The sequence below is a fragment of the Monodelphis domestica genome, chromosome 3, assembly GCF_027887165.1.
Source record: "Monodelphis domestica isolate mMonDom1 chromosome 3, mMonDom1.pri, whole genome shotgun sequence".
NCBI lineage: Eukaryota > Metazoa > Chordata > Mammalia > Didelphimorphia > Didelphidae > Monodelphis > Monodelphis domestica.
The window spans coordinates 101,708,654-101,732,669 of NC_077229.1; the positions used below are offsets into that span (position 1 = coordinate 101,708,654).

Here is a 24,016-nt window from a genome sequence, read left to right on the forward strand (position 1 = left end):
CAAAGTCAAGAGAAAGGATCACATACACATGGACTGAGAGAACAGAGAGAAGGCTGGGAAGGATGGAAGTGGACACTGACCTGTCCAGAGCAAGGCTGCAGATACCCTCCCAACGGCCTCGGAGCTCAGCCAGCAGCAAGTCAAGGGGTGCAGCATCATCAGGGAACAGGGCCCCTTCTCGGAGTGCCCTGCCCCCACGAAGAGTTGCCTCAAACACAGGCCGCTTGCCCCGAAGCTCTCTCTGGAATTCCTGCAATGGAAAGAAGCTATTAGTATTCACTCACTTTCTCCATCTCTTCCTTCCACCACCCCAACCTTTCTTTCCAGGCTCCCCTTTCTCCTTGCCAGTAGAGAGTTCTCTCATGGGAGGTCCTATAGTTCTTAGAGGTACACCTGTGTCTCTGTATCACTGAGAGAGCTGGAGGTTGGGAGATGGATGCGGGATTCTTCATCTCCTTACTGGTCCAGGGTGGCTGCCCATGAGAGGAGCATCATTTTCATAAAGTCTTTTTTTTAGTGTTCTCTCTCCTCCATCCCCACTATGTTTTTTAACCCTTACCTTCTGTCTTAGAGTTGATACTACTAAGTATCATTTTCAAGGCAAAAGAGTGGAAGATACCTGAGCACCAACAGGAGGCATTATCTGGCCCTCTTTCCCAAGCTAAGCACAGAGCTGAGCACAAAGGGGCTAAGGCAAACTGAATGATTAATGACTATGAATGGTTAAGAACATCACAGGGATATTCCCAAAGGTCATGATAGTAATTCCATAATAAATACTTTTTCATTTATTACTTTGTCTATCTATCCTTCTATTCACAATATAGGAAGGCAAGAAGTCCAAGCTCTCAGAAGAATACAGTCAAGGCAGACAGAAACCTGGAATAGCCTCATGGGATCTCATTTTCCTAGACTGTTAACTTCCTGGGAGTAGAGGGCCTCTTCATCCAATCTTACAGAGAATACAAAGCCAGTGATATATGTATCAGGAAGTGGGGCAAACAGGAAAGAAACTGATTAATAGATTGGACCCACTGAAGCCAAGGTACAGACCCAGAGCAAATCCTTAATATTTGGAATTTGTGTTCAAGAGAACTTTTTAATCTTTTTTTTCTGTCCCTTAGGGTGGTGTGTGTGTGTGTGTGTGTGTGTGTGTGTGTGTGTGTGTGTGTGTGTGTGTGTGTGAGAGAGAGAGAGAGAGAGAGAGAGAGAGAGAGAGAGAGAGAGAGAGAGAGAGAGAGAGAGAGAGATGCTTGGTTTATCTGATGCACTTTGATTCTTAGAAAGGGGTATTTCTCACGCCTGCTTTATATGGGCCCCCAGAAACGGGAGTAATGCTGATGGTCATGGGGCTATTGACACAAGACACTTACAAAAATGATCATGGTGACAGTCCCAGGAATGATGGTGCTGATAGTCATAATGATGATTGTACTCACAATGATAGAGATAACAATCCCAAAGATGATGATAATGGAGACCAGGATGATAGAGATGATATGGCAATCATGGATATCATGGTTAGTGTTAGGTTGGTATAGTGACTAGAAAGATGTGACAATCACAAATATGGTGATGGTGACAACTATGCAGATGATATTGCTAGGGATGATGATGTTACCACTACAGAGATGTTGGTGGTGAGTCATGAAGGTAATGATGGTGACAGTGACAAAGATGATGGGGACAGTCAAAGAGATGATGACAGGGATGGTCATGTGCCTTAGATATTTTTTGTCCAGACGTGATTTCATCCATATAAGGGAACATATACTGAGGAAACTCCCTCACCTGATGAAGATGTATAATTGTTCTGTAATTTAAAGTACTAGAAAGTTGCCTGGGGTACTTGAAGGTTAAGTAACTTGCTCAGAGTCACACAGCAAATATGTGGAACTTGAATCCAGTCTTCCCAATGCCAAAACTAGCTTTTGATCCACTACAAAATACTTGTCTTGTCCATCATAAGCACATGCTAAAGAAATCTTTGTTGAGTTAAACTGATCTGAACTGAAATGATTGAGAGAATGGTAATAATGCCCACTGTGCTCTGGTGAAAGGATGGGTGCAGGCCTTAGGGATGTCCTGTTTCCATCGCTCCCAGTTCTTGTGAAAGGGGTCTAGAAAAGCACCTAGGGAGGCCAAGGGTAGACCACCCAAGAGAAGCACCATAGGTATGCAGTCCTCTGGACACCCATCCCTCCTTTCTCTTTTTTTCCCACAAGCAGGAGAGGAAGTTGTGGAAGCAGGTGGCATCACAGGTTGGACTCAGGGGAAAGAGGCAAGGATGGTCAGGGCCTCTCAGCAACCATCCAACTCATCTCCCTAAGTCTGGGAAGAAACTGGGACTTTGGAGGCAGGCATTTTTTCTGTACATAAGGGTAATGAATTTGGAGTTAGGTGACAGAAAGAGGCAAGGAGTCCCGTCCTGGTATGGGTACAAGGAGGCCCTAAGCTCTACCTTATGTTGACTCAGCTGTTCTTTGATCTCCTCTTGGCTCAGGGCCACATCTCCAGGCAGAATCAGTGTGGGCTCCACCTCATCCAGCCAGTCAAGGAGTAGCTGTCTGGACTCTGTGAACTGGGGCATGAAGATGGGGCCAAAGAAGGGAACAGAGAAAAGTGGAGGATTAGAGAAGGGGAAGAAAAGGAAGAAGAGAAAGGGGAAGAAGAGGCCAGAAGCCAGGAAGTCCTCTGTTCTCCCCCTACCCTCCCAGGCCCCCTCCTCAAAATACTCCCTCCACCCATCCCTCCCACCAGCTCAAGAAGCACCTGCTTAGCTCTCCGTCGAGCCTCCTCCAGGGCAGTGCCCCGGTCACCTATTCTTTGAATAGCTCGGCCTAGGCGCTCCTGGGTACTCAGCACCAGGCTCTGGATGAGGGCACAGTCTTGCTCTGGGCTAAAGCCCCTCAGTCTTCCAGCCACCACCTCCAGGGCACCTAGTTTCTCCCCTTGCACTGCCACCTCCTGGGCCAGCACCTGTGAGGACCAAGGGCCATTTTGGGTCCTACCTTATGGACCAACACAGATGAGACTAGGAGGAAGGCAAGACCAGATCCCCCAGGCTCTGCCTGGCCCACCTACCCCTACCAGGCTCAGCCCACAGACCTTGTGTTCCTGCAGCTGGGCCAGGACCGTGTCCAAGACAAGGCTAGGGGGTGGCAAGGACCCTAGGTGCTCCTCGACTCGTGCTCCCCAGCGCAAAAGTGCCTGCAGTCGCTGGTGAAACTCCGTGGTGAGTGCCAGGCCTTCAGAGAGCCACACCTGCATGGATGAGCCCCATCAGCCCCCAGCTCTGCCTTCCCTCCCTGCCCTGTCCTCCCCTAGACCTCCCTGACCCATTTTCCCCTTTCTGCCTTCCCCCATTCCTGCACAGACCTTGCGTTCCTGGGTCCGAGCCACCACACGCTCCCAGGTCTGCTCCAGCAGCCGCAGGCTGTGTTCCGTGCCCACGGGTCGAGGTGGAGGCCGAGGCCCCGACAATGGTGGGGGGGGCAGCAGCCTCCCCAGGCGCTGTCTCAGGCCCTCATACTCTGGCTGCTTCTGTTCCAGCTCCCGGCACAGCTCCTGAGTGCGTGACGGGGGAAAGAGAGGGGTGTGTTCGGGGAACTTTGGGGATATCCTGAGCATTGGGGGGAAGTATTCCAGTTGATGGGGAACAAGAAGCAGGTGAAAGAGTGGACGGTCCTGGTGAATCACTTCCCTCTGAGCTCCAGTGTCCCCATTCTTATAAAGGACAATCTTGGACTAGAGGATTTCTAAGGTCCCTACGAGTTCCACTCCCACAGGAAGGAAGCATTTTGTGAAGATCAGAATTAGACTTTCTCTACCTTATTAGTAGTGTGGGTCAATGGGCTACAATCTGTACCTTGGGAGGGGACATTCACACCACTCTAGGTCTATGGAAGTCTTGAAGTCAACTGCCCTATTGCCTTTTCCTTGTTTTCTATGGACCGTGGGGAGGAGACCTCAATTAATTCAAAGATTTCTCACTAATGGGGTGAAGTACCTTAAACCCACCAGCCATCAGCAGCCTTCCTAATTGGCTAAAAATGACCCTGAGATTATGGCACCAACAAATGAGCTTGTGGGCTCATGTAGGCAAATTCTTCCAACAACTTAGGGGTGCTCTTGAAACAGATAAAACCATTGTCCTCTGAGGTCCAGAGGGAGACCCTTTATGGGCCCAGCTGGGACTGAAGGAGAAATGAATTGGTCCAAAGTTTAGGCACTTTAAGTGCTCGCTAATCTGGGACGAGAGAGTTTTGTTTTGTTTTTAATCCACATCACGAATGATTTTCTGTAAGCGTATTCGTTCTGGGATAGATTGGACCTGAGGTACCCATTGATAGAGGGGACTCTCAGATGGGAAGTGTCTCTCTGTCAAATCTGATCAGCACCTCTCTAGAAGGTATATGGTCTTAGAGAGTTGCCCAGAGAGCTTCAAGGTTAGAGACTTGCCCAGGGTCACACAGCTAGTATATGTCAGAGGCAAGGCTTGATTTCCATGGCTCCAAGGCCAGCTCTCTATCCACTATGCCACCTTACCTCCTATTACTTCTGAGTCTGTTTGTTTTCTGTTCCCTTTTAACCACAAAATATTTATTAAGCCCCTTCCTATGGGCCAGACACCATGCTAGATGCTGAGGACATAAAGACTAAAAATTAATAGTCCTTGTCATCAAGGAGTTTATATTCTATCTTCTTATAAATAAATCCTAGCCAACATCCCTGAGGTCTGGAGTGTGCAGACACAACCCGGAAAAAGAGGAATACTACTATCACTCCTCTGACTAATAATAAAGGCTGACATTTATGTACCATTTAAACTTTATATAGTGTTTTACACAGTGTCTCATCTGAATCTCATGCCAACCTCAGGAGGCAGGTGCTATTGTCTTATTGGCAAGTATATTGTTTCCATTTTACAGCTGGAAAAACTGATGCTCAGAGAGGTTGCCCCAAGGCAACTAGTAAGGGAGTAGATGCTTGAATCAGCTGCCCGTGTAAGATGGCAGAGGCAGAAGAAAGGAAAAAATAATTAAGGATTGGGTATGGCAAATCTGAGTCCAGAGAGCCAGGTGGGCTCAAAACCAGGGAAGGTTCAGAGAGGAATAAAAAGTAAGAGCTCTGGGACCAAAGACAATGAATGATCCCCCCTTGATGGATTCCAAGGTGGACCTGGGGTGACCTGGTTCAGGGAGGCTGGAGACCCAAGGTGAATCTTTTAGGGGAGGGAGGAAGGGGAGAGTCCACTTTTAGGCTAGGCAGCCCCCAATCCTACCAGGTGCCGAGCCAGCCTTTCCTGGGGTGGGTCTGGGGGTCCCCAGGATGGTTTGATGAGAACAAGTCCCAAGTCCACCTGCTCCAGCCACTGAAGCAATTCTGCCATCCCAAGCTCGACATCCTGCAGCTGAGGAGAGAGGGAACTGAGTCAGTCAGGGCAGCATATAAGGAAGCCTTTCCCCAGTCTCCTCTTTCAGGGCATTCAGAGGTCCCCGAGGGTTGAGTCACTGAGAATGGAAGGAGGACCAAGGCCATGATGGGTATAAGGGAAGGGGAGGAGGGATAGGTTGGAGCTATTAATGAGAGACCCCAGTGAAGGGATCAGGATGGAGAGTGGGGGCAGGAAAGGGAATGGAACTGAGATCAGGGATGAAGGAAGAGTCTAAGAGTGAGACCTGTAGCATATCCAGGCCAGAAGGGGCCTTTGAGTTCTTTTGTTGCACCCCTCTGCTTCCAGGAGAGGAAACTGAGGGGACAAGTGACTTGGCCAAGGAGGCAGATCCACGGTTAGAATTATATATAGGTCTTACCATCATTCCATGCTTCCTCAGGCCCCAGGGATCATGGATATTGGAAGCAGGGATGAAGCAAGGGGTGTGGGATTAGGATCAGGTTGCTGACGAACCTGGGCCCGGCTATTCTCTAGCTGCAGCTGCCGGCTCTGGCTCTCTCCCTGGACGGCCTCCCAGCGCTGGTCCAGAGTTTGAAGTGCAGCCCGAAGTCCTGCCTCAGCCTCCCCGAGCCCTGCCTGGAGCAACCCTTGGGCTGCCTCGCTCACCGACTGAACTGTCTGTGCCCTGGACAGCACATCATTCTGCAACACCTAGGTTGAGGCACCAGAGATGCTCAGGGGTTCTGGACCACACCATCCTAGAGGGATGTCATTGTTAACCTCTCCCCACCCCAACCCTTCTGATGACTCATGTCTTCCCAAGAAGGGAGCCCCTTAGTGCTGGCCTTTGAGAAAGACCTTTTCTTACCTGGAGCTTGGCCAGCTCAATCTCACAGCTGGGCAGATCCAGGCTGACCACAGCTGGTGCTCCCTGAAGCTGCTCTGCTGTGTGGCCCAACCATTGCACCAACTCTTCCAGCTGTGGCTGCAGCTGGCCCAGACCCAGCAGGGCAGCTTCCAATTGTTGCTGTGGTAGGAAAGTGAGAAGGAAAAAATTGACAGGGACCCCAGACCTTCAAAAGCCTCTTTCCTGGGACAAGCTCCGGTCCCCATACCTAGAGGTTATCTGGCTTCCAGCCACTCCTCAACCTCCCTGGAGGTCAGGAATGCAGCCAAGACCCTCTAAGCCCTTCCCTCCCCTTCTCCCTTGTTCCTGGGCCCTAAATAGAAGGCCATGACCATGGCCCTAAGCTTTCTGACCTGTTGTCTCTTATGGACAAACTGGGCACAGAATATCGATGGCGTAACTCATTCTGTTTGTATCCCCAAAACAGAATTACACAGGCTTCTCAGGCTCCCACTCTCAGGGTCAGGATCCATCTCCCCTTCTTGGGACTCCCTGTCTGATCTTGCCATCTTGGGCTCCAGGTCTTCAATTCCAAGTACAAGCTCAACTCATCCCTAATGTTGCAGTGTCTCTACTCTTCCTTGTTGCATCCCATCCTATCAATCCTGGCCTCTCTGTTCGTTGGTTCTAAGCTTTTCTGAGTAATTCCAGCCTCTTTGCCCTCCCCTCTGGACTCACTGTATTTTGGGTCACTTGAGTTCATCACTTGCTGTCTCTTCTTCTTTCCTCTCTAATTTCTGGTGTTCTCTACTCCTCTCTTCCCTCTGCCCATCCTGCACTAACTAAGGAACACCAAGTTGTCTCTACCCACCCCAGACCTGCCTGTGGGCAAGACCTTACTGAGAGCCACACATCTGCCCATCTGTGTTGTTTTAAAGGGACAAGGAGACAAAGATCACTCTGGATGGTCTGAAGTGAGACTAGGGATGGAGGGACAATGGTGAAGGCAGTGCTGAGGGATTTTGAACCGCTGCTACCTGACGACTCCCAGTTTCTTGCTCCAAGTGGTCCCAGCGAAGCCGAAAGTCCCCCAGCAGAGGCGGGGGGCTGGGGTCTTCTGGACCCCCTGGGGCAGGACGGTGCCTCAAACTCTCTACCTCTACTCTGCTCTGATAGAGGTCTCTCTTGAAGTCCTGGAGGAGAGAGGCCGAGACTCAGGTCTTGACTGTTTGGCACACTGCCTCAAATCTTACCATCTCCCCCAGACTCCAGAGCCCTCCGCCCCCAGCCCCCATGTGGTTCTCTCTCGACTGATGGCCCTCAGCCCCCCAGCTCCCCTCTTCTATACCCTCAGGGATCAGTTTCTGCCTCTCCAGACACCCCCAGCCCCTTCCCTCCTCCACCTTTAGCTCCTCCAGCTGTTGCTTTGCCAGCTCCAAGGTACCCCCCACACGGAAGTCTTGGCCCAGACGTAACTCAGCCCCTTCCAGCCAAGTCAGGAGCCTCTGGGGAAGGGAAAAAATGAGATCACTCTGAGCTGAAACCCTCAGCCTTAGCCTCTCCCAAGTTTTCCTGATCTAGGGAGGGGGCAGGAGGATTGTGAGCTTCATAGTCTTCTCTTGGAATCCTCCTCCCCACCTCCCAGGAAACCCAAAGCAGACTCTCTTCAGCCAAGGACAAGGACTCACCTAGGCCTGGGATGGGGAGGACAATGAAGAGAAGGGAATAGGGAGCTGTAGGGGAATAGGAGGATGATAGGAGGGTAATTAGAGAAGTAAGGGGGCCTCGCCTGCATGGCCTCCTGGTAGCTGAGGGCATCCTGGAGCTGCTCCTCAAGATGCCGGTGACGCTCAGTCCACACACGACTCAGGCTGTGCCAGGAAGCATAGAGCTGTGGGCAGAGGAAGGAAAGGAGATGCTTGGAGGGCCCATGAACTCTCTGCTAAACCATAAGGATCTCCTCCTTGGAGGAGTGAAAGAACAAGCGCTGGCTATGTGTGGAAGACAATAAAGGCTGGAAGAGTTAGCAGAACTGGGTCCTTCTATCTAAAGGACCACCACCAGCCTTCCTAGGGAGGAAGTCTCTAAGTAGGCTCCAGAACAACCAGGCCTGCCTAGACAGGCCCATGGGGTGAGGTCCTGAGGTTCCTGGAGCTGAGGGTGGGCAGAACTTGATGTGCCAAGCTCACCCCACCCAAAGACCAGTAATAAAACTTTCCATGATGTTGGTTTTATGTGCTCGCATCTACCATGAGTTATTTGGATTAGAGACTAAGATATGGTCTACAGAAAACCCATATACGCTTTGGGGGAGGAGGCTGAAAGAAGGCTTGAGAGCAAGCCTCCCCAAACTCCTAAAGTTAAAATCTTTTTAAAGTTGGAGGGGACCTTCGGGACCTCCTAGTCCACCCCTTGCTTTTACAGAGAAAGAATAAGGTTCTCTGGGAAGGAAAAAAAGTCTTGTTCAAGGTCACAGGTCTTATTCATTTCATTTAGGAATAGAGGCTGAGCTGAGGTGGAATCAAAGGAAACCCAAATCTCATTGGCTCATGGGGTCAGAGCTAAAAGGACCTCAGAGACCACCTTGGACAGAGACCCAGAGCTAACATCAGAGCAAGGATTCCTGCCTTCCTTTCTCTTAACTCCCACCTCCCAGTATTCTTATAGCTTCCAAATGTGGCTTCCCTGGGAAGCCAGAATAAAGACATCAACCCTTCCGGAACAGCAGCTCTCAGTCTTACGATTCAGAATAAGCATCTGAGTATGGGGGAGAGAGCTGGGGGAGGAACTCAACCCTTCTAGGTGAGCCCAAGCCCCAGGCTTATGACCTTTGCCTCCCGCCCCACACAACTACCCCAGGAAAGTCCAAGAAGTTTGAAGGACAAAACTTTGATGGAAAGAATAGTGTCAGAGAGAAGGGTGGAGGAAGGACAGAGGCATTCCAGGAACCCTTGACCCTCTAGCAGGGGCTTGTGTTCTCTCCTGTGTCTTCTGAAGTCCTCCCGTTCCACTCCTTCCAGGGCAGACCTCAGAGGCTGCAGAGAATTCTTAGGACTGATAGAGAAGCAATGTTGCCTTTCACCTCTTAGAAGAAAGAAGGGGAAGAGTCAATGTATTGGCTGCTTCCTTCCTTCCTTCCCCAGATGTGAGCCCTTTTATCTGCAGGATGATTGTGGATGGAAGAGAGCCTTTCAGAACCTGACTTCGGACCAAGGCTACTCAATTGCTGAAAGCCAAAAGAGCATGCTTGAATTTCATGATGATGGTAACCATTCTAATATACAGAAAAACCTCTCTTGCTCTTTCTACAACATCCTTCTTTTCTAGCCCTGTTTTGACCTTCTTTGTACAAACCTCATCATCAACTTCATAATTATCTGTTAGCCAGAAATTTGACATTTCCATTGCCTTTTTAGTGAACTTTGATGACTCTGTGAACTAAAGGAATATCTCTTCCTTTGACTTTAAAAACAACTATTTCACCAGTTCTAATAGTATCCTCCCATAAAACTGTTAAAAATAGAAGGTCTCCCCTATGAAATATTGGCTCCATACTGGCACTCGGGACCACCACCAACAATAGGCTTTCACTCCCAGTGACAGCAATCGAGCCTTTCCATATCATAAGAGCAGAAGATACAATCCTGACCAAATTTAAAACCTGGTAATACATTTATTTGCTCTAAGGGGACCAGCTTCCTGGGGCACCCCTGACTTTCCTCCTAACTCTTAAAAACTGAACAGAGCTGGGATCTCATCAGCCTTGATTTGTTCTGAAGTAATCACACTTATACTTTCTCTATTGATCTTTTGTCTTAGAAGGTATAGGGGGAAAAAACCACCTTGTTTATAGTAGACATAGCTGTAGTACAATGGAATCCATAATGGAATCCACTGGTTCCATAGTGAAAGGGGCTTCATTCAGATCCCTCTTTTGATGCCATGTTGCACAATTCTCTGAACCTTTCTAGGCTCAATTTTCCTTCTATGTAAAATGAGGGCATTGGATTAGATGGCCTCTGAACGTTCCCTCAAACTCCACAATCCAATGACACTCTGTCTTAACCAGAAGGCAGTTCATTCTTTGCCTTTCACACATGAGGTGAATGTCAAGTAAAATAATTTTGAAGTTTCACCTCATTCAATGAAAACAGGCAAAAGAAAAAAAAGATAAAAGCAGCCAATATTGGAGGGGCTGTGGGAAGACCTACACAGGCAGACTGATGGTCTTTGGGTAGAGTTGTGAAGTGGTCCAAAGATTGTAGGTTTCAGTTGGGATCATACCAAAAATGTATCTATATACCCAGCAATCTCAAGACTAAACATACGTCCCCAAGGAAGTCAAAGTCAAAAACAAAGGTCATACCAATTCTTATGACAGCAAAATGGACATCAAGCAATTGAGAATGGCTAAAAAATTAATCTACACAAAGGTGATGGAATATTATTGTGCTGTAAGAAATGATCAACCCAAGGAATCTAGAGAAATGTGGGGATAATTCCATGCACTGATACAGAGCAAAATAAACAGAACTTAAAGAATGAGAATCTTTTTGATGTTCAGTTGTGTCCAACTCTTCATGACCCCATTTGGAGTTTTCTTAGCAAAGATATTGGAGTGGTTTGACAGTTCCTTCTCTAGCTCATTTTACAATTGAGGAAACATAGGCAAATAGGGTGAAATGACTTGCCCCAGGGTCATACAGCTAGTGCCTGAGGCTAGATTTGAACTTAGGGTCTTCCTGACTCTAGGACAGCACTCTATCTACTATATCATCTAGTTGCTTCACACACAATATATACAACAATGTAAATTTTTTAGATTGCTAAAAGATAGCTGAATACAGTACTGGAAAAGTCAATGAAGGGGGCAGCTGGGTGGCTCAGTGGAGAGTCAGGCCCAGAGGTGGGAAGTCCTGGGTTCAAATCTGGCCTCAGATACTTCCTAGCTATATGACCCTGAGCAAGTCACTTAACCCCTATTGCCTAGCCCTTACTGCCCTTCTGCCTTGGAACCAATACACAGTATTGATTCTAAGATGGAAGGTAAGGGTTTAAAAAAAAGAAAAGAAAAAAGAAAAGTCAATGAAGGCTCTAGAGAAGGGATGAGGAAATACCCCTCCTGTTTCATGGCGTGGTGGTGAGAGGGTAGAGCAACTATTAGGGTAGTATATTGTGTATTCTGTTCAGTAAAGGCTTTGAACTGGCTATTTCGCTTAAATGTTTTTCTTCAATGGAGTTGGGGAATTTAATTTGAAGAGGAGTAGGAAATGACTGTGATGATAATTAAAACATTTAAAAAATAAGACAGCCAGTGGCTGATCAGGAGAAAAGATGCTAAAAGCAGCTGGAAGTTTGTATTGTTTTGAAAAGACTTTCTTATTGGTGACTGTTCATATTAGAGATGATCAAAACGTGTTTCTGTTAAAAGCATGGAGGCAAGAAGTCTCAGAGAGAAAACTTGCTGAGGGACCAGACCCTGTTTCCTTTCCGCCCTTCTCTCTTCTCTCCCTCCCATGGACCCATCCCATAGCAAACAGGAGCAGCCTGAACCACAGAGAACTGAGGCTCTCAGTTGTTGCAGTTATGGAGCATGAGGGTAAGTTTCCAGGGAACTACAAAGATGGTGCTTTGTTTGCATGTCTTCCAGAGGCAACTAACCACTAAATTTGTACAAAATGTAGGTTGGGCTCCCTATTAGAGGAGGTGTAACAAAAGAGCTCTGTTACTTTCTGACAAGTCTATGTGTTTATGTGGGTGTTTCTGTGTGGTACATATATATGCATACATACATAAAACCCATATATGTACACATATGCATATATAACTATATATAATACATCTTCTACATATGGACAACTATATAGAATTTTTTCTTGTTCAGTTGTTTCAGTTCTGTCTGACTCTTTGTGACCCCAATCTGGATTTTCTTAGCAAAGATATTGGAGTGGTTTGCCATTTCCTTCTCTAGTTCATTTTACAGATGAGGAAACTGAGGCTAGTAGGGTTAAGTAGTTTGTCCAGGGTCACACAGCTAGTAAGGGTCTGAGGACAGATTTGAACTCAGAAAGATGAATGTTCCTGACTCCAGTTTCAGCACAGTGTTCGCTGCCACATCTCACTGCCTATAAAGTTCTTTACTTCTATATACATACATACATATGTACATCTACATATAAATATGTACATATATATGTATTTAGAGAGAAAGAGTTGTAATATAGCATCATTGATTTAGAGCTAAAAGGGCCATCAGATCCAATTCTTTTATTTTATAAATAAAGAATTTATATAAAATGAAGAATTTTACAAAGAGAAACCAAGTGACTTGCCCAAGGTCACAAAGCTAGAAAGTGTCTCAGGTGGGTTTTGAACCCAGGCGTCCCTAACTCCAAGTCTGGCACTGTATTCACTATACCACAATGCCTAAATGTAAACTCTTCGTAGGCAAGGGTTGTTCTTTTCACTGTATTTGTATTCTGGGCACTTAGCAGAGTCTAGCATACAGGGAACACAATAAATATTTATTGGTTGGTTGATTTGATTGTGTTATCTATGTTACACTATAATCTGGGTCTTGCAAGGTTCTGAGACAGGGGGAGGACCATGTCCTTAGATAGAGAGCAAGTAGGAAGGTGTGGTTAGAAAGAAGGAGAAAAGAATTTAAGCCTTTAAGTTTGCCTCGGTATCCTTATCTGTAAAAAGATTTTAAAAAAGGATAAAAAAAATCTGAGCTAGAGAAGGAAATGGCAAACCACTCGAGAACCTTTGCCAAAAAAACTCCAAATGGGGTCATGGAGAGTTGGACATGACTGAAAATGACTGAACAACTGAACTTCTGACTCTGGACTCAATGCTGTGCCACCTAGCTGGCTCAGTTGGACCATAAAAGGCAGCTGTTGGTGCAGAGACTTTGCGACTGGCTGAGCATGAACCAGACATTCTTGAAAGATTCTGAGAAAATGGGTAGGGGAGAGAATCCTGGCTTCTAGGTAGAGCTACACTGGCTGATTTGGCCTAGGGAAGGTTTTAACTAGCTAGAGTGTTTTAGGAAGCTAATGAGCCACCCTGGCTATCTTATATGGGAGAATCATTACCTAAAGCTTACCACAGATATAACCCATGCATGACCCAGGTTTTCCCCAAATTCTGGGTTCACAAAGACTCGGTCCAATATCTCAAGTGGATCCAAAAGATGAAGATGAACCACTTTCTCATTTGATTGATTGTTACTCCCTGCCCTGACCACTGTCCTTTTTTTTTTTTGGTCGTGATTCTCATTGGCTTGATTCTTTTTTTTTTTAATTTTACTGTTTCACTACAATGTCAATATCAAACAACTTTAAGCAGTTCTTTTTATGTTTAAAAAGTCTCAGGTAAATTTAATTCCTAGTTCTTTTTATTTTCTTATCTCTCTCACATAAGATGGCAAGGAAATGATGGGAGATAAGGATGGGTTTATGGACCACCTATGACTTAAAAAGGGTTATGTTCAGATAAATAAGTACCTGGAGAGAAAAGACCCTTGTGGCCTGAGGTATATAATAGAGGATGAAAGAGGAAATGGGGGGGGGGAATAGGGGATGGTGCCCGGTGGGTTAATGTCATGGCCATCATAGGACAGAATATGGAGATTCCATATGCTAGCTACAGAAAGTCAGAGACAGCAATTCCCATATAGGGAGTGCAGATTGAAGCCCTGGAGTTCAGGAAAAGTGCTTTTCTCAGTCAGTTCAAGAAAGGAGCTAATTATCTGGTGGTGAGACAAAGGAGACTTTCTCACTGATCTGGGAGAATGGTATTCCATGGCAAAATGAGGAAGACAAAAAGGGAAAGAATCTGAGAAGGTGGAAGGGAATCTGAACCTCTACCAGGAAGGTGGAGGGTGGAAGAATGGAAAACAGGGAAACAAGGGGGAAATGTTCTAACCAGTGAATGTTTTAACCTGTGCAATAGATAGGTGGCCTTTCCCATGGAAGGTAGACCTGGGCCTTCTGAAGGAGAAGTCTTTCTTGTGCTCTACAGAAGGATTAGGAGGTTTCATCAGTCCCACCATGAGAACAGACACTTGGTGCTGCCAACAGGAAGTAGTAATTATTTTAATAATAATAACATAGGTGGGGCAGGGAGAGACAATATGTCACCAGGACAGAGCTTTAAGGCTCAAAATGACTTTTACCTACAGTATCTCATTTGATGCCCCTGATAATGCTCTAAAGATTATTGTAGAGATATTAACTATATGATGGGTGATAAGAAATTTACAGAAATTATGGGAACACAATAAATATTTATTCATTGGTTGATTTGATTGTGTTATCTATGTTACACTATAATCTGGGTCTTGCAAGGTTCTGAGATGGGGAGGATGTGGCCATATCCTGAGATAGAGAGCAAGTAGGAAGGTGTGATTAGAAAGAAAGAGAAAAGAATTTAAGTTTTACTATGTGCTGGACAGTATGTCAAGCACTTTAAAAAGAGTATCTTGGAGGCAACTGGGTAGCTCAGTGGATTGAGAGCCAGGTCTGGAGACAGGAGGTCCTGGGTTCAAATCTGGCCTCAGACACTTCCCAGCTGTGTGACCCTGGGCAAGTCACTTGACCCCCATTGCCCAGCCCTTACCACTCTTCTACCTTAGAACTATTGATTCTAAGACAGAAGGTAAGGGTTTAAAAAAAAAAGATTATCTCATTTGATCTTCACAACAATATTGGGAAGTAACTGCTATTACTATCATTCCCATTTTAGAATTGAGGAAACTGAGGCAGAGAACATTTAAGTAATATGCCCAAGGTCACACTGCTAATAAATATCCAAGTGTGAATTTGAGCACAGGTCTTTCTGACTCTAGTGCAGCTAGGTGGCACAGTGGATAGAGTAGTGGGTTTAGAATCCAGAAATTCATCTTCATGAGTTCAAATCCAGCATCTGACACTAGCTGTGTTACTCACTTTTTAATAATAATAACATAGGTGGGGCAGGGAGGCAGGGAGAGACAATATGTCACCAGGACAGAGCTTTAAGGCTCAAAATGACTTTTACCTACAGTATCTCATTTAATGCCCCCTGATAATCCTCTAAAGATTATTATAGAGATATTAACTATATGATGGGTGATGAGAAAATTACAGAAATTGTGGGAGATTTCTACCTTTTACCATCATGGTAGATTAGGAGTGGAATGATGCCTATAGTTCCATATAGACCCTAGACTTTGGGAGAGTGGGGTTCAAAGAATTCAGCAATAGGATAGGTAGAATTTCATGCCTTGAGACTTTAAGAGAGAAGATTGACTTAGAAGACATGTGAGATTCTTAGAAAGAAATTCTGGTAAGTAATATGATCACAAATAAGTCCAGAGATGAAAAAAAAGGGAAGCTGTCTAAAGAGAATAATGTGGCTACACAGGGAACTCACTGATGAAATCAGATTTCAAGAATATGCATACTGAAGAAGGGAAGAAGAGAAGGTAAACTTGGAATGACAGCAAAGGAATAGCAAGATCCTGTAAGAGCAATGTTAGGAGCCAGATCTGGTGGCACATAATAATAATAATAATAATAGCTAACATTTATACAGTATTTACTATGTGCCAGGCACTATGCTTAGGGATTTATAATTATTATTTCATTTGATCCTCACAGCATATTTGGCATGTAGGTGTTATTATGATTCTCATTTTACAGTTGAGGAAACTGAGACAGACAGAGGTTAAGTAACTTGCCCATAGTCACACAGCTAATTATCATCTGAGGCTAGATTTGAACTCAGTGATCTATCCACTTTACCACCTAGCCACACATGTCAGTAGTCCTTGCTGCTAAGGAAGATGAGCTAGGAGGGGAAGTAGGGACTGCTGGAGTTTGGGAGTTCTGAGTTACAGTAGGACTAAAGCCTAGGTAGGTAGTCACACTATTTCTAGCACTAATATGCTGAACACTTGAAAATAGAAGTACACTAGAGTGCCTAAGGAGGGATAAATCATCCCCGGTCAGAAAAATGGAACAGGTCAAATCTTTTGGACCAATCACTATTGAGAGACAGACTTAAAAACAAAAAACAAATCCAGTATCAGGAAAGCAACAGCTTTGTATAAGGCAGAGACTGATGACACTCAAAACAACAAAAAGGGTTTTGTTAGCTAGGATGGCAACAGGAAGAACAGAAAGGAAGGAATAGGACTATTGCTTGGGAGTGGATGGGACAATGATAATGCACGATAGAGAAATGAGATAATAACCCTGCTCTTACTTATCTTCTCTCTTCGAAGGAAATGAATCTTTGAAATAAAAAGGGTGGAATAAAAATGTTTAATAGGAAACTGAAGTCCCCTAAGTGAGCGCCTAACTTCTTTCAATGGATCCAAGTTACCAGTCTCAAATGAACTATATCTCAGGGTTCTGACAGAACTGAGGGATGTGCTACTAATGTATGATAAAAACATGAAGAGCTGGACAGGTGCCACATAGCTGGGGACAGGCAAACATCACTTTGGTTTTCCAGAAGAGGACTTTCTTCCAACTATAACTCAATAACTTTGACTTTAATTCTTGGATAATTCTTGAATGAAAAGGATGGTCCAGGAACAATTAGAAAGGGAAACAGTGATAATAAAATCATGGACTCTGAGTTAGAATCATAAAAGTTCAAGATTGGAAGAAACCCTATAGACCATTTACCTCAACATATGACTGAATAAGAATTTCATATAATTTTACCCTGTTTACTAATTGATTAATTAATCCAGCCTTTACTTAAAGATTTGCAGTGAGGAAACCCACTCCCTCTTAAGGCATCTCATCCCACTTCTAGACAACTTTCATCATAAGGATGTTTTTCTTTATACTCTCTCTTTGCAGTTTCTATCTGATGTTCCTGATTCTGAGCCCCAACTCTACTGCTTCCAAACTCTGTGATCCTGGATACAGCTCTTAGATAGATGGATCATTGATTCAGACTTGGATGGAAACTCGTATTTCATCTTCCACAGATTTTTCCTGGCTCCTTTTCCCATCTCTACTCCTCTAATTTCCTAACCCACAAGGCTAATACTTTCCACTTTGAGATTATCTCCCATGTAGTTTATTTTACAGCTGGTCTTGAGGGCAGGAAGACCTAATTTCAAATCCAATCTCTGATGCATAATGGCTATGTGAGCTTGGGTAGGTTTCTTGAACCTTTTAGTGGTTGAGGCAAGTCTCTAGGATGATAAGTTGTACTGAAAGTACTGATTTATATTGGTAGAGGTAGTTTTCTCTATACCAATGAAATCACAGGTTCAGGTTCAGACTCTATCCCTACTCCACCTAGTTATTGGAAGATTATCTCCCCATTAGACCATAAGCCACTTGAAGGCAAGTTTTTGCCTCTCTTTGTATCCTCTGGGCTTAACATAATGCCTGTTACATTTTAGTAAGTATTGGGGAAAAACCCCTCACCTTCTATCTTAGAATCAATACTAAGTATTGGTTCCAGGACAGAAGAGTGGGAAGGGTTAGGCAAACAGGGTTAAGTGATTTGCTTGGAGCTTTATCACTAAGCTATCTAGCTGCCCCAGTAAAAACTTAATAAATGTATGTTGATTCCTAAAGTTGACACATAGGTAACCAAGAAATAAATTTAATTGTGAAAAAATGCTAACCATTAAGAAGCTACTGGTAGACATTTTTTGATATCAGTTGTTGTATGAATTAATATGAAAAAGTCTTTTTAAAAAACTGCCTCTGACTAGGGGTTGAGCAGAATAAGTCTGATCCTTCTTTTATTAAAAAGCCTTTTAAATATTTGAAGGCATATACCATCCCTCCCTCAGATCTTTGCTGCTACAGGCTCAATATCTCTCCAGTTAATTTAACAGATTCTCCTATGGCATGATTTCAAGACCCTTCATCATCCTGGCTGCCCTTCTGGATGCTCTTTAGTTTATTAAAGTCTTTCCAAAATGTGGTGCCAGAAATTGGACAAAATGTTCTTGATGTGGTCTGACCAGGACAAAGTATGATGGATGGTTCTCTCCCCTGACTAGCTATGGTTTCACTGCTTCTGTGAATGTAGCCCAAGATTGCATCAGCAGCTTTGGCCAGCTTTTGATTCATTAAACTAAAAGGGACCTCCAAGGTCCAACTGTTCTCTGAATAAGAATCCTCTCTACTTCATCTCCCCAAATTTGTTAGCCAGCCTCCATTAAAAAGACTACTAAAGGGACAGCTAGATGACACAGTGGATAGAAAGTCATCCCAAAGATAGGAGGTCCTGGGTTCAAACGTGACCTTAGACACTTTTTCTACTTGTGTGGTCCTGGGCAAGCCACTTGATTCTCATTATCTAGTCTTTACTGCTCTTCTGCCTTAGAACTGATACTGATTCTAAGATAGAAGTTAAGGAGAAAGAAAGAGAAAGGAAGAAAGGAAGAAAGAGAAAGAAAGAAAAGAGAGAGAAAAGGAGAGAAAGAAAAGAGAGAAAGAAAAAGAGAGAGAAAAGGAAAGGAAAGAAGGAAAGAAAGAGAGAGAGAGAGAGAGAGAGAAAGAAAGAAAGAAAGAAAGAAAGAAAGAAAGAAAGAAAGAAAGAAAGAAAGAAAGAAAGAAAGAAAGAAAGAAAGACCACCAGTCTGTTCACTGTACCCTCTGACAATCCATTCTACTTTTGGAAAGCTCTGCCTGATGGGAAACACCCTTATATGAGTTGAAAAATCTGTGTCTGCGTGTCTGCTTACCTCTTGTTCCTCCTTTGTCCTCTGGGGCTTTAGTAGAACAAGTCTAATTCCTCTACCATATGACTGCCATTCAAATGCTTGAAAAAAAGAGATTATATCCCCAATCCTCTCTGGTTTAAGACTCCATTTTAAATGATTCTCTCAGGATATGGGTGGAAGTTCCAAGAATTTCCCAGTCATCCTCTTTTGGGTACCCTCCTCTGGTTTGTTAAAGTGCTTTCTAAGATGTGACATCTTTTACTTGACTATGCATATTTATTACAATTGTTTTGTTTTTCTTTTCTTTTTTTTCCTAATGGAGAAGGGAACGGGAAGGTGTAGAAGTTGCTTTTTGTTCTTTAAAAAAAGGGGGGGGGCAGCTGGGTTGCTCATTGTATTGAGAGCCAGGTTTAGAGACAGGAGGTCCTAAGTTCAAATCTGGCCTCAGACACTTTCTACCTGTGTGATGCTGCGCAAGCCACTTGACCCCCATTGCCCTTACCACTCTTCTGTCTTGGAACCAATACACAGTACTTATTCTAAGACGGAAGGTAAGAGTTTCAAAATAAAAAGAGGAAAAAAATATTTTAAAGGCTTTCAGTGATAGAGGATACACTACCCTGATGGGGTTCCCTACCAATCTAATAATAATAATATCAATAATAGCTAACATTTATTTATGTGTTTGTTTGTTTATTTATTTGATTATTTATTTATACCCTTACCTTCTCTCTTAGAATCGATACTAAATATTCCAAGGCAAAAGAGCAATAAAGGCCAGGAATTTGGGGTTAAATGACTTGCTCAGGGTTATACAGCTAGGAAGTGTCTGAGGCTAGATTTGAATCCAGTTACTCCATCTCCCATCTCCAAGTCTGGCTTTCTATCCATTGAGCCATCTACCTGCCCTCTAGCTAACATTTATGTAGTGTTTTCTATGTGCCAGACACTGTGCTAAGTGTTTAACAATTATTATCTCACTTGAACCTCACCATCACTCTGAGAAATAGATGCTATTATTATCCCCATTTTGTAGATAGCAATAATAATAATATTTATATAGCATTTGCAATGTGCAAGACATTGTGCTAAGTGCTTCACAGTTATCTCATTTGTTCCTCACAACAATCCTAGGATGTAAGTACTGTTATTATCCATACTTTACAGATGAGGAAATTGAGACAAACAGAGGTTAAGTGACTTGCCCATGGTCATTCAGCTACCTAAGGGTCTGAGACTGAAGTTGAACACAAGTCTCCCAGAATCCCTGCTCAGTGCCCAATTGATTGTGACCTTTAATTGTAGTTCAAATGCAACATTCCAGGTACAGTCCGATTAGGACAGACCACAGTAGGACTACTACTTCATCATCTTGGACACCATTCCTCTTTTAATTTGGTCTAAGATCAAAATGAATTTGTTGGCTATCACATCATCCTCTTGGGTGAAGGAATCCTGTCTATTTCCCAGACTAGGAAATGTAGTTGGATGGACAACCCTATAGAGCTTGTTTGTCAGTGTGGGACAAATGGAGAAAATGATGCAAATCTACATGTTGTGTCCAGGATTCAAGAGGAAGAGGAAAGTGGGCTGAATTGCCTTCAGGAAACCGCAGAGCTCCTTTAATGACCTTAAACTTCCCCCAGAAACAAAGGCCTTTTTTTTCCATATAAGTGTTCTCTCAGTGTTGTTTATGGCCTCCATCCGGCCTCAGATGGAACACAATAGTGTCGAAAGAACTGAAAATGAATGATAGCTATCATGCAAAGCCCTTCTTAACAGGGTCTCCTTCTGGCTTTCCAGGTACCTTGATCCCTTCCTCTCCTCCACTTGCTATGTGCTCTAGCAACATTGGTTCCCTTACTATTTCCTATTCCTGATACTCCATCTCTTCCCTTGGGGCATTTCTGCTGGCTGTTCCCCATGTCTAGAATTTCCTTCCTCCCTGTCTCAGCATCCTGACTTCCCTAGCTTCCTTTGCGTGTCAGCCAAAATCCCACCTCCTACAGGCAATGTTTCCCAATGCCTCTTCTCTATGGTCTTCTTTCTGAGATGGTCTCCCATTTATCCTGGATAGGTGTGTGCAGAGTTGCTTTCATGGTATCTCCCCACTAGACTCCTTGAGAGCAGGGATTGCTCTTTATCTTTCTTTGTATCCCAGTGCTTGGCACAGTGCCTGGTACATAGTAGGCGCTTAAGAGATGCTTATGGCTTGAAATTCAGAGAGAGCAACGGAGAGATGCACTGTGTATGCGAGTAAGCTGCAATGTATAACAAACAAGGGATTCTGGAGAATAGGAATAAACAATGTTATTAGGGATATGGGCAAGAGGTGAATGGTCAAATCAAGGTGTCAGGAGAGGAGTGGAACTACTTGTCAACTACAGGAGAGGGAAGGGAAGAGGGGAGGAAGACAACATGAATCATATAACCTTGGAAAACATGTGTAGATTTGTTACTGAAATGCAATAATATAGAAAATCTATAAAAAAGAAAAAAAGATGTCAGGATATTAATGCATTGCTGGTGGAGTTGTGAATTGATCCAACCATTCTGGAGGACAATTTGGAACTATGCCCAAAGGGCTTTAAATGACTGCCTGCCTTTAGATCCAACCATAGCACTGCTGGGTTTGTACCCCAAAGAGAAAATAAGGAAAAAAGACTTGTACAAAAATATTCATAGCTGTGCTCTTTGTGGTGGCAAAAAAATGAAAAATGAGGCGATGCCCTTCAATTGGGGAATGACTGAACAAATTGTGGTATGTGTTGGTGATGGAATACTATTGTGCTCAAAGGAATAATAAAGTGGAGGAATTCCATGGAGACTGGAATGATCTCTAGGAATTGATGCAGAGTGAAAGGAGCAGAACCAGGAGAACATTGTACACAGAGACTGACACACTGTGGCACAATCGAATGTAATGGACTTCTCTGCTAGCAGCAATGCAATGATCCAGGACAATTCTGAGGGACTTATGAAAAAGAACACTACCCACATCCAGAGAAAGAACTGTGGGAGTAGAAACACAGAAGAGAACTCCTTGATCACAAGGGTTGATTGGGATATGACTGGAAAAGTAGACTCTAAATCAACACTCAATACTGATTCTAAGACAGCAGGTAAGGGTTTAAAAAAAAATGTCAGGAGAATGCAAAGAAGGCCTCTAGCACCATGGATGGGGCACTGGAGGCTCATTTATAGGAGGACTGGAATTTCAGAAGAGGGATCAATAGGCATGGATGGGCTGCACCCTGCATCATTGGAGGGGATCATACAAATTGATGAGATCCCAAATCTGTGTGAGTTGAGACCTTCAGTAATAACCCCTCTAGGAAACAGCCCTGGTGTGGAGTGGGCAGGCTCCCCTATCCCTAGAGAAGTCTTCCTTTCCTCTCCCAGTTACCTCATCCATGCTTCGTGTCACCTCAGGTCGGTCCCCATCCCCACAGGCAGATAAAAGTTCCAGGCCCAGCGCCCCCAGGGCGTCCAGCTCACTCTGTAGTCCATCCACCTCCTCCCTCAAAGCCTGGGGAGAGACAGGAGAGTCAGTAAGTTCATCTTGACCTTTAAATCTATGCTTCTCCTCAGGGTCTCCCTCTTCCCCAAAGACCCTCCTCTTAGAGAGCCTCACTGAAGACCCTGAGGACTCCTAGTATTTAAAACTATATAGGATTTTAATAAAAATCAAAAGAGAGGGAAAAATAGAAAAGGTTTCTTTCAATCAAGTGAGCAGAGCAAAGAGAGCCAAAGATTCACACCTGCAGCACTTTACCAAAAGCACAAGCTCCAAAAAAGAGCCCCGCGGTGAGTCTCAGCCAAAGGATGAGGATGTAATTTAAAAGGATGCTGGGAATGTAGCTCAGGTGTGGCAAGTTTTCCACCTGCACAGGACCCACCCCTTCCTGAGAAGGAAATCGTCCCTAGGGGTTTCCTGGAATCTGGGGGTGAAGGGAAAGGCAGAAAGGAGCAGGCCTTCCTACCCCCTAGCCCCGTAGGGTCCAGCAGATACCTGCATGGCGCTGAGCCTGCTCCGGATGCCTTCCGGTTCTGGTCCTGCATCCTCCATGTGCAACACCAGGTGCTGGGTGTCAGCCAGACTGGTGGCCAGGTCAGCGAGGCCTTGCCAGAACTGCTCAGCCAGTGCCAGCACAACCCGAAGCCAGCTGGCCCGTTCCTGCGCCGCAGCTTGCATCCCTGACCAGCGGTCCCACAGGCGATCGGCCTCAGCCCGAAGCACTGCTGATAGAGGATGGGACAAGGTAAGGGGAGAGGACCCAGTCCAGCCACCCTATAAGAGAGGCAGCCAGAGGAGAATCTCAGAGGCTCGGTCATGGTCTGGCTGGGCTTGGCCTCTGGCCCTTCTGGTCAGCTCAGCCTCATACCTCCAGGCCCTATCCCAGCCTCAGGGCTTTCATCCAGAGTCCCAGCGACCCCAGCCCCCAGCTCCTGGGCCCGAGTCCGGGCCGTGTCCAGTGCTGCCCCCACGGGCTCTAGCTCGCTTAGCAGCAGGCTCTGCTCCCGCAGCTGCTCCCGAATGCGCTGGGCATCAGCCCGGACGGTCCCCACATTCTCCACTCTCCGGGCCAGCTGTTCCAACTGTTCAGCCAGCCGGGCCAGTCTTTCGCTAAGCTGGGAAGATGGAGAGAAGGGGAAAGACGGGCATTGCTGAGACGATCTGCCCACCCAGGGTAAGGAGTGACCAGAATATGACCACCCTCTTCAATCCAGTCTACACCTTCACCCCTCTTTCCAGAACAGTTACAGCTGTACCTTTATTTATTCATTTAAACCCTTACCTTCTGACTCAGAATCAGTACTGAGTATCGGTTCCAAGTCAGAAGACTCATGATGAGGGTTAAGTGACTTGTCCAGGGTCACACAGCTAGGATGTATTGGATACCTCTCATCTCTGGTCTGGCCCCACTGAGACTCCTAGCTGCCCCCTATAGTTATCCTTTAGCTTCATCTGCTCTCTCTCCATCAGCTCTGCCCCCTTCCTGGCCTTCCCCTTAGCCCCAGAGGTGGTCTTGCCCCATCCCATACCCAGCTCCCAGTTCATACCTTGCCCTCATTAGAG

The 24,016-nt window shown here is 45.1% G+C and overlaps 1 protein-coding gene across 3 annotated transcripts in view; it reads right to left on the reverse strand.

Annotated features, from left to right (window-relative positions):
• Nucleotides 1-24,016, reverse strand: part of LOC103106059 (microtubule-actin cross-linking factor 1, isoforms 6/7-like) — a 105,658-nt gene that overhangs the window by 42,675 nt on the left and 38,967 nt on the right. For 2 of the 3 annotated variants that reach the window (XM_007488706.3, XM_007488709.3), the window contains 14 exons: nt 23,322-23,568; nt 22,949-23,178; nt 22,343-22,465; nt 8,035-8,136; nt 7,649-7,750; nt 7,283-7,438; nt 6,267-6,425; nt 5,912-6,109; nt 5,285-5,413; nt 3,379-3,567; nt 3,109-3,264; nt 2,773-2,979; nt 2,462-2,581; nt 81-250 (listed from right to left, as the gene is read on the reverse strand). In XM_007488706.3, the coding sequence (XP_007488768.2) occupies nt 81-250; nt 2,462-2,581; nt 2,773-2,979; nt 3,109-3,264; nt 3,379-3,567; nt 5,285-5,413; nt 5,912-6,109; nt 6,267-6,425; nt 7,283-7,438; nt 7,649-7,750; nt 8,035-8,136; nt 22,343-22,465; nt 22,949-23,178; nt 23,322-23,568 (2,288 nt within the window). The remainder of the gene's footprint in view (nt 1-80; nt 251-2,461; nt 2,582-2,772; nt 2,980-3,108; nt 3,265-3,378; nt 3,568-5,284; nt 5,414-5,911; nt 6,110-6,266; nt 6,426-7,282; nt 7,439-7,648; nt 7,751-8,034; nt 8,137-22,342; nt 22,466-22,948; nt 23,179-23,321; nt 23,569-24,016) is intronic. The other variant, XM_007488707.3, reaches the window with a different exon arrangement.